The 16,596-nt window shown below is 58.7% G+C and overlaps 1 protein-coding gene and 1 long non-coding RNA gene across 6 annotated transcripts; both read right to left on the reverse strand.

The window, feature by feature from the left end:
* Nucleotides 1–1,831: 1,831 nt before the first annotated feature.
* LOC120227039 lies at nt 1,832–2,950 on the reverse strand. Its single transcript, XR_005527155.1, has 3 exons — nt 2,883–2,950; nt 2,424–2,645; nt 1,832–2,059 (listed from the first exon to the last, which is right to left on the reverse strand). It is a non-coding gene; the product is annotated as an uncharacterized LOC120227039 (long non-coding RNA).
* Nucleotides 2,951–5,336: 2,386 nt separating this feature from the next.
* Nucleotides 5,337–15,023, reverse strand: CDCA4 (cell division cycle associated 4). Of its 5 annotated transcripts, XM_039225186.1 has the most exons (4): nt 14,991–15,023; nt 13,138–13,491; nt 12,072–12,483; nt 5,337–7,589 (listed from the first exon to the last, which is right to left on the reverse strand). In XM_039225186.1, exons 3-4 carry the CDS (start codon nt 12,072–12,074, stop codon nt 6,909–6,911), a joined length of 684 nt encoding a protein of 227 aa, XP_039081117.1. In that variant the 5' UTR covers nt 12,075–12,483; nt 13,138–13,491; nt 14,991–15,023; the 3' UTR covers nt 5,337–6,908. The 5 variants fall into 5 exon arrangements, with proteins under 5 accessions (XP_039081117.1, XP_039081118.1, XP_039081116.1 ...); XM_039225187.1 differs by lacking the exon at nt 14,991–15,023 and having other exon boundaries at nt 12,103–12,483; nt 13,138–13,956; XM_039225185.1 differs by lacking the exon at nt 14,991–15,023 and having other exon boundaries at nt 13,138–13,955.
* Between the last annotated feature and the right edge of the window lie 1,573 nt (nt 15,024–16,596).

Here is a 16,596-nt window from a genome sequence, read left to right on the forward strand (position 1 = left end):
GCCCCTGCCCCTGCCCCCTGCCCCCTGCCTGCCCCGTGGCCCCTGCCCACCTGCCCCTGCCCGCCTGCCACTGCCCCTGCCTGCCTGCCTCTGCCCCCTGCCCACCCCTGCCCCGTCCCTCTGTAGAGGTCTGGGGGCCTGAGGCTGGCTGAGCAGACGTCACTGTCCTGGGAAACCACCACAGCGGGCTGTGCCAGCTCCATCAACCCAGCTGTCAGACCCAGAGTGACCCCGTGGAGACACACTGACCGGCACATGTCGCCTGTCACGGGAGGATGACCATAGTGGGTCCTCAGCCACCCTCCCCCGGCTGCATGTGGTTTTGAAGTTTATGTTAAGGGGTAACTCCGTATGTTCGGGAAATGTGCCCTAATTTTTCATATTCAGCCAGAGAAAGGTAGAAGTGTTCTGCCACGCTGCTTCCCCCAGAGGGCAGAATCCGCCTTGGGGTCCCCTAGGGCCGCGCCATCGTCTCCCGGCCCCTGGTTACGGTCAGACTCGAACCTAAAACAGGCAATTCTGTGTCCTGCCTCCTCCCACCCAGAGTCCCTCTCAGACACGGGCACAGACCCCCCTCAGCTCCCCCCACTCCAGCCCTGCTGCCAGTGAGCCAGCGCCTCACGTACCTCAGAAAGGTGACAGCTCCTGAGTCCCAGCCAGCCAAGCGTCCGGCTCCCCGAGCCAGCGGGAGGGCTGACCCCGTCCCTCAGTCCGCGTGCAAGCAGACACAGCAAGTCTGGCTCCGATTCCCTGTCCTGATGTCTGGCCTCTGCTGCAGAGGGGGGGCTTGTGAACCAGGAGAGTCAGCGTGGACCGATCCCCTGACTCAGGGACACTGGTCCCAAGTGGCTGCCACCGTCACCCTGACCAGAATGTGCCCCATCAGCTACACAGTCAGGGTTCAAAATCATCGCGGAACCGAGGACACAAAGGAACCTATGTTAATTAAATTCGGTGCCCCTGGGGGGTGGGGGTGGGGTGGGAGCGCAGGGCGGTCCCGCACTGGGCAGGTCTGGGCCCCTCCTGCGGCCCTGGGCCCTCGGCCCTTGCTGATGGTTCGCAGTGGCTAAGAGCGGGTGGAAGCAGCCACGGCCTTCAGAGAACCCCCAGGAGAAGCCCGCGGGGCGGGCGGGCCCTTGCCTGGGTGAGGGCAGTCCTCCAGGGCCAGGCAGAGCGCCAGGGCGGACGGACCTGGAAAGGGGGCAGAGGGTGACCTGCAGTCATGGCGGCCGGGCTCCGAACGCGGGCTGACGGCCGGCGCCCCGCCAGTGCTCTCCTGTCGCCACCGCGAGGCCCGGCAAGCCTCACCCGGCCGCCACAGGGCCCAGACCCGGCCGACGGCAGGCGAGGAGGACCCCACCGCGCCAGGAGCCTCACAGACTGACTGTGAGTTACTCCAGTCCCCACTCCTCTTATCCAAACGCCCAGCACTCGGGAAAACCTCGCAGGACGATCAAAATGCAAGAAGCCCTGATCCCCGGCAACAGAGGCAGAAGCAGAGACGGCCCAGACGGGAAAGTCGAAGACTGTAAAACAAGGAGAGGCGGGGGCCAGGGGGACACACACAGGAGAGGAGAGGATCCAAAAGAACTGGAAATGCCAGAAGCGAAGGCTGTCACCTCGCGAGTGAGTCACTCTGCAGGGGGCCCAGCGAAGACCTGTCACCGGCAACTATCCAGGCAGGACACAAAGACACAGAAGTGGGGAGGAAGACAGGAGCGAGTGTCCAGGACCCGTGGGGTCAGACCTGGCGTGATCGGAGTCCCAGGAGCCAAGGGGAGACACCGGGGGAGACATATTTGAAGATTTAATGGCTAAGAACTTTCCAAGATTGACAAAAGGCACACGCACAGGCCTATAGCCCCAGGCAGGATCGACACGCAGACCTGTGCTCTGTGCGCGTCGGCCCACCCACGGACCCTGCAGGACTCGGGCCTCGCGGCGGCCGGGGAACACTCCACGAGCCAGTCGGTCGGTGTCGCAGATGGGACGGGTGAGGCAGGCCTGGAGGCCTCGGCTCCCGCAGGCTGGAGCACCCAGGACAGGCGCAGGAAGCAGCCTGCAGGGAGGACACGGGCGGGCTACTGGGGTTCAAGTGCATGAGGAGGGAGGTGCGGCACCCAAACGGGGCAGCAGGAGGGGTGGCTTGGAGGAGACGGCCACCGTGCCTGCGTGCTCGCATCGGGGAACGTGGCCAGTTGAAGAGCCACCAGCCGGCCTGTCACGTCAAGGTGCCAGAGAGCTGTGGGCTCCAAGCAGCAGAACCCACCCAAGTGGGGAACGCGCGCCGCCTGGAGCCAAGGCCAGCGCTCGACCCAGGCGCAAGGGAGGCCCCCAGCACCCCACCCCCACCTCGACCCGGGCGCACGGGAGGCCCCCAGCACCCCACCCCCACCCCAGCCAGCGGGCAGAGCCTCACCGACCCCGTGCCCGCTGCCGGGACCCGAGCCAGGCAGAGCGGCGCCCATCCCCTTCCGTGCAAACCGCCACCAGGTGGTCACCGCGACGCGGGTGCGTGTGGCATCCCAGTGACGGAGTCGCTGCTGCGGACACCGGTGTGAAGGAAGTAGTGTTCGCCTTCTCACCGCCACACGGGGCTGCCGTAGGTGTTCACGCGCAGAACGTCTCCACACCTCAGGTCGGCTCTAAGGTTCCCAAAGGGAAAAGCAAAGAACAACGGTGACAACCAGTCACCACTGGCACCAGGCACAGAGGCCGCCGGCCCCCTGACTCGAGGGTGCCTCCACTCCCACAGGAAAGCCTTCCTCCCGTGGCCGCCCTCGGGCCCCTCCAGTCGCCCGGCCCCTCAGAGCGTGTGCCGGCACCGAGGAAGACGGGCCGGAGGCTGGGCCGCAAGCGCAGGACGCAGGCGGCTTCCGCACCGAGGGGACCAGGTGGACGGGAGGTGTCCTCCTACAGGACGGGTGGGCGCCGGAGGGGACACCGTATCTCAGCTGTGTCTCGGCGGCTCGGGGGCTGGGACAGTCCTTCCCACAGGGCTGGAAGCCGGAGTCCCCGTGGGGCCTCTCCTGGTTCGCGGCCACCGCCTCCACCCCTTCACTGTGCACCGCCAGGGCGGAGAGCAAGCACCTCCCAGAGGTCCCCTCCCGGTGCCATCACGCTGGGGGTTAGGCTCCAATGTATGAACCTGGGGGACACGAACAGCAGTCCCGGACACAAAACCAAACCCTAAACCACCCCCAGGGAATCCTCCCCCACGTGCCTTGCCCAACAGCCACACACGTGCACGCAAACACATGCACGTGTGTGCACACGCATTCATACACATGCACACGTGTACACCCATGCACACACACGTGCACGGACATGCATTCACATACACGTGCGTGCACACGCAGACACGCACACTCACAGGCATTCACACATGCTTACGCACGTGCATTCACACACGCGCACGCACACACAAGCATGCACACGTGTACACACACCAGACTCACCAGGGCGCCTCCCCGATCCGATGGGCAGCCCCACAGCACGACCACGGGACAGGAAGCTCACCCACGTCTCCATCCTCACGGCGAGGCCCAGGCTTTGGGCAGATGGGCTCTGGCTACAGTACTGAGCCAGGTCCCTGATCTCGCCCCACCCCTGGCCTGGTGGAATCCTGGGACACAGGGTCGAGAGGCTCCCCCTGCAGCAGGGCGCGTCAAGCCACAGGCCATGACTCAGGCTGCTCGGCAGCTGCTGGGGGCCACCGCAGCCCCAGGCTCCTCTGCTGGTTTTCCTGCCCGCCCTGGGAGGCGGGGCTGTCCTGCGTCTGGTGCCTAGGAACTGATAACCAGCTCCTTGGCCCAGCGCACAGAGCTGCACGGACATGTGGGGTGAACACAGAAGCCCTAGCATGCTGCAGCCCCCACACCTTCCTTCTGCAACGTTTACAAAACCACGTGACCATGTCGGCACAGGTACAGGGCCTGAGTCATGCACTCGGTCCGTCCTCAGCACCTGGCCACCTGCCTCTGCTCCTCAGTGGAGAAGCTCAGATGCTTCTAGGGGAGTCAGCGTCCAGAGGTCCAGCAGCCAGCACAGCTGGGATGACTAAGGGCCCCACTTGGCCCTGCCCAGGGCAGCCAGGCCACCAAGCACCAGAGGGGAGGCCCTGGGAAACCACCAGAAGAGCAAAGGGAAAAAGGTCGCGGGCAGGAGCGGGCAGTTCAGGGTTCGCTGTGTCCTTCAGGTGGGGACCCCGAAGGCCCCGCTTGGCTCCTCCCTCTGAGTGCACTATGGCCCACATTTTCAGAAAAATGCTATACTTTCAAAAGCTGGGAAGATAGACACTGCAAACACTACGACTGAAAAAATAATTTCAAAGAAATGATCTAGGGACACCTGGATGGCTCCGTACGTTGAACATCTGACTTCAGCTCAGGTCGTGATCTCATGGTTCGTGAGTTGGGGCCCCACGATGGGCTCTGTGGGAAGCTCCGACGGAGCCTGGAGCCAGCTTCGAATCCTGTCTCCCTCCCTTTCTGCCCCTCCCCAGCTTGCACTCTCTCTCGCTCAAAAGTAAAAGTTAAAAAAAAATGCTATAAAGACAAAATACCTGTTAACCTTAAAAATAAAAATGCCAGTTATTTTACCAGCAAAAGATGGACTTATCCGGTAATAACAGAATTGCAGTACAACACAAGCAAGCTATTTCCTAAAACCAAAAGCAAATCCTGCATGGGGAGGAGCTGTTTATGGAAGGGGGAGGGTGCTTGGGAAGGACTGTTTTAAGCAAAAAGTCCATTGGAGTAAACTGGGAAGTACACAGTGGGAAGCATAGACACCCGCTTGCCTTGGCCGGGCTGTGGCCGCCTCTCATTGGCTGAGCTGGGACAGACTCTCATTGGCTGGGCCGTTGCTGGGGGAGGAGGAAATCTTCCCTCCTCTGCCCGGATGGTCCCTAGTACCCGTGAGCAAGGTGCATCTCCTCCTGCTGGGTCGGCGTGGGCAAGGAGTGGTGGGCCTGAGCGTGCGCCGCCGCCTCGTGGTGCCGCTCTAAACGAGGTTCCCTTCTATTAATTTTCACATGGCTTCAGGTTAGTGGTTATAAAACACATACACTTTAAGGTATTTTCCACGAGGAAAAAGTACTTTCAAAACCAGTCCGGGGGACGTCGCATCCCACCACTGGCTCCTCCAAGGGTGCGGACCCTCGTCCCTGCACAGGAACTGGGAGGCACGGGTGCCGAACGAGAAGCCCGTGTGCTCGGCAAAGGGAAAATGCCCCACTCCCTATTTTACACATCCAAGTTAAATAGATAATCCAGCTGAAAAGGATCCACTCAAGGACTATGCTGTAGTAGTGGATAATAAACACACTTCCATTCTGTTTGTTGGATAATTTTTTAATAAAATGACGGATACATGACTGATATTAAAGAATGGTCCTATGCATGAAAGAAAACAAACCTTTTTGGCTAAGGGCTGGATAAGGAAGAAAAAGCATGAGAAACCAGCTGGGCAGGGGTGGGGCGGGGAGAGTACAGTCTTACTGGTAAAAAAAAAAAAAAAACACAGACGGTGTGGGCGCTCCCAGTGTCCAGGGCAGGCTCGGGGTGCACGCACGGTGCACCAAAGCTCGTCTAAGTGGCACTGCCCCGCCAACCCCACCATTAACTGCCCTCAGAACTGAGGGGCCATACATGACAAGAGTCCAGATGTCTCTAATTCTGGACTTAACGTGACGTCACCTGACAGTTCTGTCCCAGCGCTAGCGTCACTCGGCACAGAGCAGCCCGGCTAGTGTTGACCTTAAAAATAAAAGTTATTTTATCAGCAAAATGGGTTTATTCAGGAATCACAGAATCGTGACCCGGGATAAGCAAGCTACAGAAGAACCGTAGGCAAGTCCCACAAACAAGTGGGGGCCACGTCACTTATGGAGACAGGAGGGAGCCGAGAGGGCTGCTTTGAACAGAAGCCACTGGAGCAAAGCAGAGTCCAGGGCGATGAGGGCTTCTCGCTGGCTGAGTGGTTTCTGGGCCGTCGGTCTCTGGTGGGAGAGGCAACGTGCATCTTTTCCTGCGGGCCCGGCGCTGACTCCTTCCTGTTGAAGGGTCTTCGGTCGGGTCTGTGACCGGCCATACTCAGTGTCCAGAGGTGCAGCGTGAAAGCCCCCTCCTGGCCTCCTGACTCCCTTTCCGTGAGGTTCCCCTGGATTACTGTTCAGACTCGACAGCAGCGGGGCACGCTGGCAGGCGGCAGCCCCCACGGAAAGGCCAGTCCATGCCGGGAACACGCACAGGAGGGCCCCCCAGCGCCCCGGGTAGGCAGGATGGGACCTTCCCCTCCACCACTTACATATAAATAGGCATAAATAAACCCCCTGCAATCCACATGTGATTCTAACGAAGACGCAGCGGCTGGCACAGCGGAGCTGGGAAGGACCCTCGTGTGGGAGGCGCTACCCGGCCAGCGTGAAGGTCCACGTAAAACGAAGTCCTTATTTAAACCTTAAAAAATGAAATACACCAACTGCAACTGTTCAGGTTATAAGTTTCTAACGTAGCAGCAGGAAACGTTTACAGGAAAAATATACTTTGAATAGCTGACAAAGTCTAAAAAAGATAAAAGTATAAAAAGTCTAAAAAATATATCTTCAGACAAAATATTGCCCAAAACATAGAAAACTTAATTTAAAAAACTTCACCTATCTAAAGTTAAACAAGGCTGGACACCCAGCCGGCGGCGGACGGAGGCCGGAGGGGCCAGCACGGGGGGCCTGCGGGCGCCAGGCCGGCCAGCTGGAGGAGGAGAGAGGGGACGGGCCACCGGGGGGCTGTTCTGGAACGTTCCCCTCATCGCAGACGGGCCCGAGGCTGAGCCCGCAGATGCCCAGGCCACCGGCTCCGGAGGCGTCGGGCGCCCCCCCCCGCCACGGGTCGCACCGGCCGCCGCCCTCAGGTCTCCACCAGGATCTCCACCGCGTGCTCCAGCTCGCCCAGATCCGACCTGCAGCTGGACCCGGGGGGCGCGGCGGGCGCGGGCGCGAAGGCCGGGAGCGCGGGCCCAGGGGGCGCGCCGCCCACCATGCCGGTCAGCACGGCGTCCAGGTCGTAGTAGGAGCTGTCCACGTCCGAAAACAGCTCTTCCACGCACCCGGGCGTTTTGCTCTCCAGCGTTTCAAAGATCTGATCCAGCGACTTCTGGAAGCCCCCCCTGCCCTCCCGGGGGCCGTCCCCTTCCCAGGAGCTGCTCTGCGGGCGCCTGGGGGCCTGTCCCGGGGCCGGGTCTGGCGCGGGGCCGGCCCCCTCGCCCTCCTGCTCCCGCCCCGCTCGGCACAGGATCTCCGTGGAGACGAGGCGGTCCAGGGGCGCGCGCCCTGCGGCCGGGGGTGCCACCAGCCGCCAGGTCCCGTCCTGCGTCATCTCTTCCTGGATCTGCCGGACCGTGTTGGCGATGAGGACCGAGCGGCAGAGGTTGGGCTCGACCAGCATGTGGCACAGCTGGAGCTTGACGAGGGACATGTCCAGGAGCGACTGCCGCTGCAGGGAGTAGGAGGGCGCGGCCCGCCCGCCCGCCGCCGCCTCCTCTGCGTCCTCGGCGCTCTTCCTCTTCACCCCCCGCGCGAACATCGTGCCCTGCGAAGACCAGGGAGCACGCCACTTAGCACATTCCAGAGCCCCCGCCCCCCCCCACTCGGTCTGCAGTCCTCAAACACCGGGCTGCGCCCCACCCCCCACCCCGAGTCCTAGGTGCAGCACGGCCACCCGCACGTCCTCCCGCGGGGCGCCCCCCGACCACTTCCTCGCAAGGCCGGGGTATCTGTACTCACTTCCACAGAAGAAGTCTAAAATACTACGTAGTCCCAGCTTGCTCCTCTCCCCAGGGCGGCTAACAGCCCCGACTGACCATCAGGGCCTCGGAAGCCCCCTCCCACCGGAGCACCTGGCGCACACTTACTGTCAACTATTTTTAGGCAAGTGGGTTAAAGCGTTTACCACCATCCCACACGACAAAGGCTTCTCTCACTGCCGGTGGCACAGGATTCAGGGCTTTTGTTGTGCCAGCAAATACAACTTTTACAGGTTTTTCCTCTCATCACTTGTGTAAAAGTCACTTACTTAAAACTGATGAGTACACTGAGAATGTTAAGAGTCAAACTACAAGGTGCCCTGCGTGTGTGTGTGTGTGTGTTGGGGCGGGGGGTTAACTCTCCAGGGTTCCTCTGCGGCAAACCACTTTATCTTTTCGGCTTTTTTTTTTTCTTCAAAAGAGAGAAGAGTGCGAGCAGGGGAGGGGCAGAGAGAGAGAGAGAGAGAGACAGAGAATCCCAAGCAGGCTCTGAGCTGTCAGTGCAGAGCCGGGATGCAGGGCTCAATCTCACAAACTCTTGAGATCATGACCTGAGCCGAAATCAAGAGTCCGACGCTTAACCAAGTGAGCCAGCCAGGCGCCCATCCACGCTCCATGTTTAGCTTTTAGTATCTCTTTTCAGTCAAATCTAAAATTCCAACTCTGTATGACAACCACTCAGATTTCGGGCCCAACGAAACTCACTCGAATAACATAACGAAGCCCAGGTCACCAACAGGAAGGACTGCGGGCTGCCCCCCGGCTGGCCCTGCACGGAGAGGAGGGCGAGCAGCCCCGAGGGGAGCTGCGAGCAGCCGGAGACCCACAGCGCACAGAGCTCAAAGCTCCACACTGCACCCCCTGGGGGCCCACCTCCCTTTCCACGAGGGGTCAGCGAGCCTGAGACACGAGTGTGAGCAGCTGGTCCAGCAGGGGCATCTCACACCAAGGCTGAATTCAGTGCCAGCCACGCCGGGATGGTCAACGGCAGCCCCAGGCCGCACGAGGAGCCCTTACTCGTATTTGCCCTGAAAGCCTGTGTGTTGAGGATGGTGGCTAGATCCACGCAGCACCCCAGCCCTTCCCTGCAGCAACCAGCTACAAAAGTGAAGACCAACTCACTAAGTCGGAGCGGCTGGAAGGAGGACACTACCACTCACGGCCCAACTCCAGGCCCACAGGGAGTAAGCACAATGCGACCCCCACAGGAACCTGACCACCCGTCACTCAGGGAAAGAGAAAGTCACCACCTTGACTCCCGCTCTTCTCCCACTTTTTGTTCCCTCCAAACCACTTCCTTATTCTGCTGGATTTGCCTATGGCTCTGAAAACCCTTGCATGTCCTGTTAATTTCTTTTAATATTTATTCATTTTTTTTAATTTTTTTTTTTTTTATTTCTAGGAGAGAGAGAGACAGCGTGAGCAGGGGAGGGTCAGAGAGAGAGGGAGTCACAGACTGAAACAGGCTCCAGGCTCTGAGATGGCAGACAGCACAGAGACCGAAGCGGGGCTCGAACCCACAAACAGCGAGATCATGACCTAAGCGAAAGTCGGACGCTTAACCGACTAAGCCACCCAGGCGCCCCTTAATATTTATTCATTTTTGAGAGAGAGAGAGCGCATGAGCAGGGGAGGGACAGAGAGAGAGGGAGACGCATAATCAGAAGCAGCTCCAGGCTCCGAGCTGTCAGCACAGAGCCCGACGCGGGGCTCGAACCCACAAACTGCGAGATCATGACCTGAGCCCAAGTCAGGCACTTAACTGACTGAGCCACCCAGGTGCCCCTGTCCTGTTAATTGTAAAGCAAAACTTCCAGGACATCTGGGCCGCTCAACTAGTTACGGGTCTGACTCTTGATCTTGGTCATGAGATTGAACTCTTGAGTCAGGCTCCGCGTTGGGCTTGGAGCCTAGGATTCGCTCGCAATAAATAAATAAATAAAACTAAAACTCTGTTATTTCACCAGCAAAAGATGGGTGTATTTCAGAATAACGGAATTTCAATTCAGGACAAGCAAGCTACTAAAAACCCAAAAGTAAGTCCTGAGAATGATCTGGAGGCTTTTTCAGGGGGCGGGGGAGGGAATGGGGCTGCTGAGCAAAAAGTCCCTTGGAATAAATGGGAGTTCGGAGTATAGAGGCCTCTCATTGGCTGAGCCAAGACGGCCTCCCATTGGCTGGGCTGTGACCATCCCTTATTGGCTCAGCTGCGTCAGTCTCTCATTGGCTGGGCTGTCGCCGGGGGAGGAGGAAACCTTCCTTCTCCCTGCTGGGACACTAACAAGGTGGCGGGTGCGTGTGTGCGTGTGTGCGCGCGGCGCGGCTCTCCCTGTCGGGTCTGCGGCGGGCTGTGAGCGCTGGGGTGTGCGGTCCCCGCCCGCCTCCCTGCTCTAGTCAAGATGTGGTCTCCTTCCACTGTTTTTCACACCTTAAACCGCTATTGTTCTTCCCAAATACACCCATTTTTGCTGGTAAAATAACCTTTATTTTTAAGGTTAACACAGCCCGTAAGTCAGACTTCTATCTCCAGTGACAACCCAGGAAGCCAGTGACTTCCGTCAGTCGCCCCAAGGAAAGGGCTTCATCAGTAACTGAGGCCTCCCCGATAGGTGTCCCCACTTCTAGAAAACTCCAAACGCGCCCCCCCCCGCCTGCAGCCCCGCCCCGTCCGTCTCCGCAGCTTCCTGTCCACAGCTGGGAAGAGTATCAGAAAGGACGCAGCAAAAAGCACCCCTGCCCTGCCGTCGGAGAACCAGTCAGCACGCAGGTTCTTCTCTGTGCATCCGCGAGCTCGTGAGAGTTCTGCTGTTTTTATCACACTTCCCATGTCGTGTACAGGTTTACCATCACTTCTGACCGCCACACGCTGGTCCTCCGGTATAGGCAAACGCTGTGAAGAACTGAGCCTTCTTCCCTGACATCTGCACCACTCACGGTGCCCCGGGTTACAGTGATGCTGGGTTCTTACTGGGTGTAGATGCTCGCAGCACTCGATTCCTGAGTTTCTACTAGGGCTTAAAAGGTAGGGGCGCTTGTAAGGCTTGTCATGAACACGGTCAAGCTGCTTTCTAGAAGGCTGAATCAATTCACCCTCCACCTTACCGATTACCCCAGCTCCAACCTACGTGCCTCTGCCATTAACCTGGGTCACCACCCAGATGTAAACATTTTCAGATTCAAAATATGCTGGGGCGCCTGGGTGGCTCAGTTGGTTAAGCGTCCGACTTCAGCTCGGGTCATGATCTCACAGTCTGTGGGTTCGAACCCCACGTCGGGCTCTGTGCTAACAGCTCAGAGCCTGGAGCCTGTTTCAGATTCTGTGTGTGTCTCTCTCTGACCCTCCCCTGCTCGCTCTCTGTCTCTCAAAATAAAATAAAGACATAAAAAATTTTTGAAAAAACAAAATAAGCAAGTCAAATGGGTAAGCTGAGGTGTGTCTGACAACGGAACACTACCCAGCAACAAACTCCATGCTCACCTAGGCAACAGTGCGGTCGGACCTCAAACGCCATGCCGAATTACAGAGCAAGAACAAATAAACAGGTACCCTAGGACTCCGTTCATAGGAACTTCTGGAAGAGGTAAAGCTAACCTAAGCTGTGAACTAGCAGATGGTCACCAGTGGGAAAGCTGGGATGATCCAGAACTTTCCGGGATGCTCGAAACGCACCCTAACCAGACGGGAATGGCATTCTTCAGATTCCCTGGATAGCACAGTAATACCTGTTCATTTCACTGTATTAAGTGACCCTGATAAAGAAAACCACGTAAACGAGTTCACGGGGGGAGGCTACCACAGTAACGTGAACCACACCATTTTAGATACTGCCTCCCATGCATCACTAAGTGCCTGGACCACACGCCAGGACAGGTATGTGCTCAGAGTCACTCAAACTATTCCCTTCAAATGTGCCAAACCCCGAGCAACTATTAATTTTTGTTACACTCTGTACAAGAAAATGCTGGCAGACTTGCAACTTGAGGAGGAGTTCAAGGGCATCCCATGCAATCAGGTGCCACTGTGCAGTCACCAGAGCCTGTGTCAGGGTGACACCAAGGGCTGAGCCCAGGAGAAGGTGGCCGTTGAGACTCACCCTCCTCAGACGTTTGCGTCTGGGACACAGCAGAGTATGGTTCTGAAGGCAGTGGAGGGGGGCACACAGAACCCCCCCAGGGCTGGCCTGGACCATGACTATGGCCTGGGGCACTTGACCTTGACACAAGACCCAAGACTTCCCCAGCTGTCCTAACTGCAGAGCCTGACTCACCATTAAGTTCCCAACAAGAAAGTACAGTAACACCTTGGACTGCGAGGAGCTCGTTCTGCGAGTGTTCTGCCAAGGCGAGCAAACACCTCTGATAAGTTTAACTTGATAAACGGGCGGGGTCTTGCACTACCAGTGGTACATGATGCGGAACATCACATGATCACAACGGAGCCAATGGCTCCTCTCTCTCTCTCTCTGCGGGACTGGGTGATCATCTCCCATGCTGCGATGCTCGGTCTCAGGCTTCGGTGTTTGGGCAGAAATCAGTGACTTTTCAGGACGTTGGAAGGTGCCCACGACTGGCACTAGTGTATTTCTGCCACCTCCAAGCACCTCTGGACAGCCCTTTGCTTTTCCAGACAAGAGGGAGCCTAGGAAGGCTTTGCTTCATTCCAGGTCATTGGACAGGTTCCTGGTTGAAAGTGCACGAAAAGAAGATTCCACTGAGCCCACAGACAGCAGTGATTCCATCAGTGATCGTGAACACCGTTCTACACAGCACCCTCCTCTGTCCCGTCGCCCTCACACCAGCCACGAACGGTTTCAAAGGGCAGGTTAATCTACCTTTATGATTTGTATTTTCTTTATTATTCTGTATTACAGTATGGTAATCATTTTTTATAAGAATATATTTGGGTTGTGGGACGGATCATCTGAGTTTCCAGTATTTCTTATGGGGAAATTCACTTTGATGTGCAAGTGCTTTGGATTACGAGCATGTTTCTGGAACAAACTATGCTCGCAAGCCAAGGTTTTTACCGTATGAGCTATTACACACCTCCGTCCACTGCAGACAGCCAGAAGGTCTTACTGAGTTAAACCCCATCAACTCCTCAGGGTCAATGGTGTTGGGCTCGAAACCCTCCCAAGCCAGTGGACAAGCAGGCCGTCAGCGTTAGCCCCTCGGTCACGGCACAGCAACCCCCAGAACAAGGGCTGCCCAACAGGAAAAACTGAAGACAGACTGAATGATTCCACGTGGCAGGTAGAGCCAGGGAGGGGTGCGGTGCCCGCCCTTTCAGGACCCCCCCACGACGACGGGGAGCCCGGCCTGGCGGACCCTCACCGTTGGTGGCCTGTCACCTCTCCCGCGGCTGCTCTCACAACGTGGGGCCGGCAGTCCCGTGAGGCCGGTGGAGAAGGCAGATCCCCAGGCTCTGAGCGGAAGGGCAGGGGGAGCAGGCCACAGACTCTGCTCCGACCTGACCCTTCACCAGGACCTTCGGCTCGGGAAGCTGTTCTGCAGGCAGGCCAACACGAGTCTCGGTTTCGGTCCCGTGATCAAGTTGTCTTTGAAAGACTTCATCAGAGGAAAAGGGGAAGACAGAGCAAGCGTGGGAATCTTGAGAAGAGCTGCCCGGGAGTCCAGCTGGGGGGCGAGGGTCCATCGTCACTGTTTGAGACTCTCCTTCCGCCATTCCTACCAAGTGAATTTTGGGGGCTTTTGCTATGTGGAATGAAATTTGCCAACTCTACATGGAAACAGGTTCCATTAGCAAGTTGAAAAAAACTTCCTAGGCCTCTTCCCAGGATAAAACCTAACATTCTTCCTAGAAAAAAGTCGTAACAACTGACTTTTTATCCTGAATTTCAACTTCAATTGTAAAATATGCCAAAACATGAAAATAAAGAGTAGTTATATGCTAGAAGTGTATAAGACATCAAACTTAATTCTGTAAACAGGCAGTGTTTTTCTTGTTTTAAGAGAACAGTTAAGTCAGTCCTGCTGTCCCGTGCACGCAACACAGTTGGGAAACCCTTGATTTGGACGAGAGCGTCTCTGAGCAAAGTCTTGTTACCTGGTAAGCCCTTTTCCTGGCGATTGTATTTCGCAGACAATACGCTTTTGGGAAGCCGGACTTAGCTTGCTTTTGGCTCGTGGAAGAGTTTCTGAACTTTCCCTAGTCCCCGCACCGCCAGCCCCCACACACCTGAGTGCCACCGCAGGCAGCCACAAGGAGCACACCCAAGAGTTTACCAGCCAGGGCCTGGGAACCCTCCTCTTCCCACCCCCCACCCCCCTCCCCCCTCCCCAATCTCCGTCTCCACTGCCCTCGGCAGCTAGAGCGGACCGAACAGGGGGCAGGCACCGCTTGCTCCCTGATATTCCCTGGCCGGCTTAAAAAAGTTGGGTCCGCTACAGATTGGGGGACGGAAACCAGTGCAAAATGTCCTCGCCGTTCCCTTTTAAAACAAGTCAAACCCAGAAACAAAGGAAAAGAAGTGGACGTGGACCCTCACGGGCCTGCAGTCCACTGCGGACTCCACTGCCCTCCAGGGCCCCGGAGCACGGTGCCCCGGGACGGGCCATTCTCGAAGGCGTTCGATTACCAGCGGAAGCCGGTGCTGCCCAGAGGGCTGGGATGAGACGAGGCACCCGCAACACACGGCCAGCCCCCCACTCACCCCGCAAGGAGCGCAGGCTACGAAGGAGACCCGGGAGCGCGGGCACCACGCACCAGCGGGCAAGGGGCGAAAAGGGGAGATGAGCGCGAGCAGGGGGCGCAGGCACCCGGGTCGGGGCCGCAGTCACGTCGGCCGGGCTCCCCACGCGGACCCTTCCCAAGTCCGAGGTAGGAAGGCGGTGGGGGCTGTCCTGGGAGGCTGCAGCGCCCCGGGGCCCCGCCGACCCCGTGGTGCGACTCTACTCTTAAAAAGCCCGCAGCGTGATGAAAGCCGGGGGACAAGCAGTACCTTCCGACGCGAGGAGTGCGGGGCCGCCGGCGCGGGAGGGGATTCCCAGGTGGAGGAAGGCCCTCGGGGCGGACGGGCGGGGGCAAGGGGCGCCGGTGGCCCGCGTCGCGCCCCCTCCCCGCCCCCAGAGCCCCGGCCTGCTCCCGGGAGCCCGCAGCCCCCGCCCCGGGCGCCCAGGCCCGCCCGCCGCCGCACAAAGCCCGCCGCCCGCGCCGGGACGCTCACCTGGCCGCCGCCTTCCGCGCCCGCTCCCGCCGCCGAGGGAGGGGCGGGGCCGGCGGGGCGGGGCCGGCGGGGCGGGGCTGGGCGGGGCCTCTCCGCGCCCACAAAGGGTCGCCATGGCGCCGGCCGCCCCGCCCGATGATTGGCTGAATGCGAGGGCGGGGCCTCCCGTTCAAACCGCGGGCGGGGCCTGGCGCGCGAGTTCCCGCGCGGCCGCGTTGGCCGTTGGGGGCCCGCGCCCGGGCCGCCCCGCCCCCGCCCGCTCCCAGGTCTCCGCGCGCGGCCCCAGCGCGCCTGCGCAGGGCCTCCGGGGCGGGGCGTGGCGGGAGAGGCCTCGGACCGGGCCGGAGGGGAGGGGAAGGAGGGAGGAGCCGGAGCGAGGGCTGGACGCGGGGGACGGGAAGGACGGGAGGGGAGGGAGAGGACGGCGGGGGGACTCAGAGACGTGGGCCGTAGGGGGGGCAGGAGGGGGCAGCCCTGGTCACTACAGGGACTTCCGGGTTTACATGTGAGAAATGAAACCATAAAAGCCCAAAGCAGAGGAGGGTTTTAAAAAACGTCCTTAGAAGAAGAGGACTTAAACAGAGTACAAAGTCCTGACGCCAGTAATGCGGGCGGCGTCGTTCGGTGCAGGCCAGGGCCGCGGCTCTAGGCGGGAAAGCCCGGCGCTGCGCTGTGTCGCGTGACGGGGGCCCGGGGTCAGGGGGCCGGGAGGAGGGAGAGGACTGCGGCTGGAGCCTCCAGCCGAGGGGTGTAAGGGAGGGTGCGAGGCGGAGACCGCTGCAGGGGGGTGCGGAAGGGCAGGTCCCAGAGCGGCGTGGGGAGCGCCGCCCTCGCCGCATCTGGAAGGGGGGAGGGGAGACGTGGGGAGCCCACGGAGGGTCCTGCAGGCCTAGGGGGGAGACCGTGGGCTGCGAGCAGTGTGGCTGCACAAATGTAGAATGTTCGTGTGTCAAACAGCGGGAACGCTAGGGGGAATTCTGCTCCTAGCCACATGCCACACAAACCACCAAATTCCGTAATACACAGACGCCCTGCAAATCAAGCAAGGGGAACAAACCAGTAGAAATCGGGCACAGTTCAGGGCCCTTGACTGGTGAAGAGGCAGGTGCTGAGCCTCCGAATAAGAGCCATGCGTGTTAGAGCCGCTCTAGATGCCGCTTCATGCTCTCGGGTGGGCAAAAATCAAACGTACTCTCTGGAGGAAGGGTACCTACAGCCACCGCTCTCTTTCCCCCAACATGTTCAGCATAAAATGAAAACTTCACAGGCATACCCAGACACAAAACCAAAAAATGGAAAAACAAGATTAAAAAAAAAAAACCTGCCCATAATAATAGACTTATGGGGGATCCTTATATTGGAATTATCAGATTTTTTAAAACAGCAATCATTTTAATCATGAAAATTAATGACAAGAACTAGACATATTAAAAAGACTCAGATGGAAGAACTAGCATTGTTATGCCCGAATCGCGAGTCCCCAGAGCCCTCCAAGGAGCCGGCACCGATGCAAGAACAAAAGGGTCTTTATTACAAACTCGAGCAGGGGCTCACCGGTCTCCCGGCGCAGCGGCAGCAGGGTGAAGCCCCGAACAGTGGTGAGCAG

Source organism: Hyaena hyaena, unplaced genomic scaffold (assembly GCF_003009895.1).
Source record: "Hyaena hyaena isolate Hyena2069 unplaced genomic scaffold, ASM300989v1 scaffold_1957, whole genome shotgun sequence".
In the NCBI taxonomy this organism is placed as follows: Eukaryota; Metazoa; Chordata; class Mammalia; order Carnivora; family Hyaenidae; genus Hyaena; species Hyaena hyaena.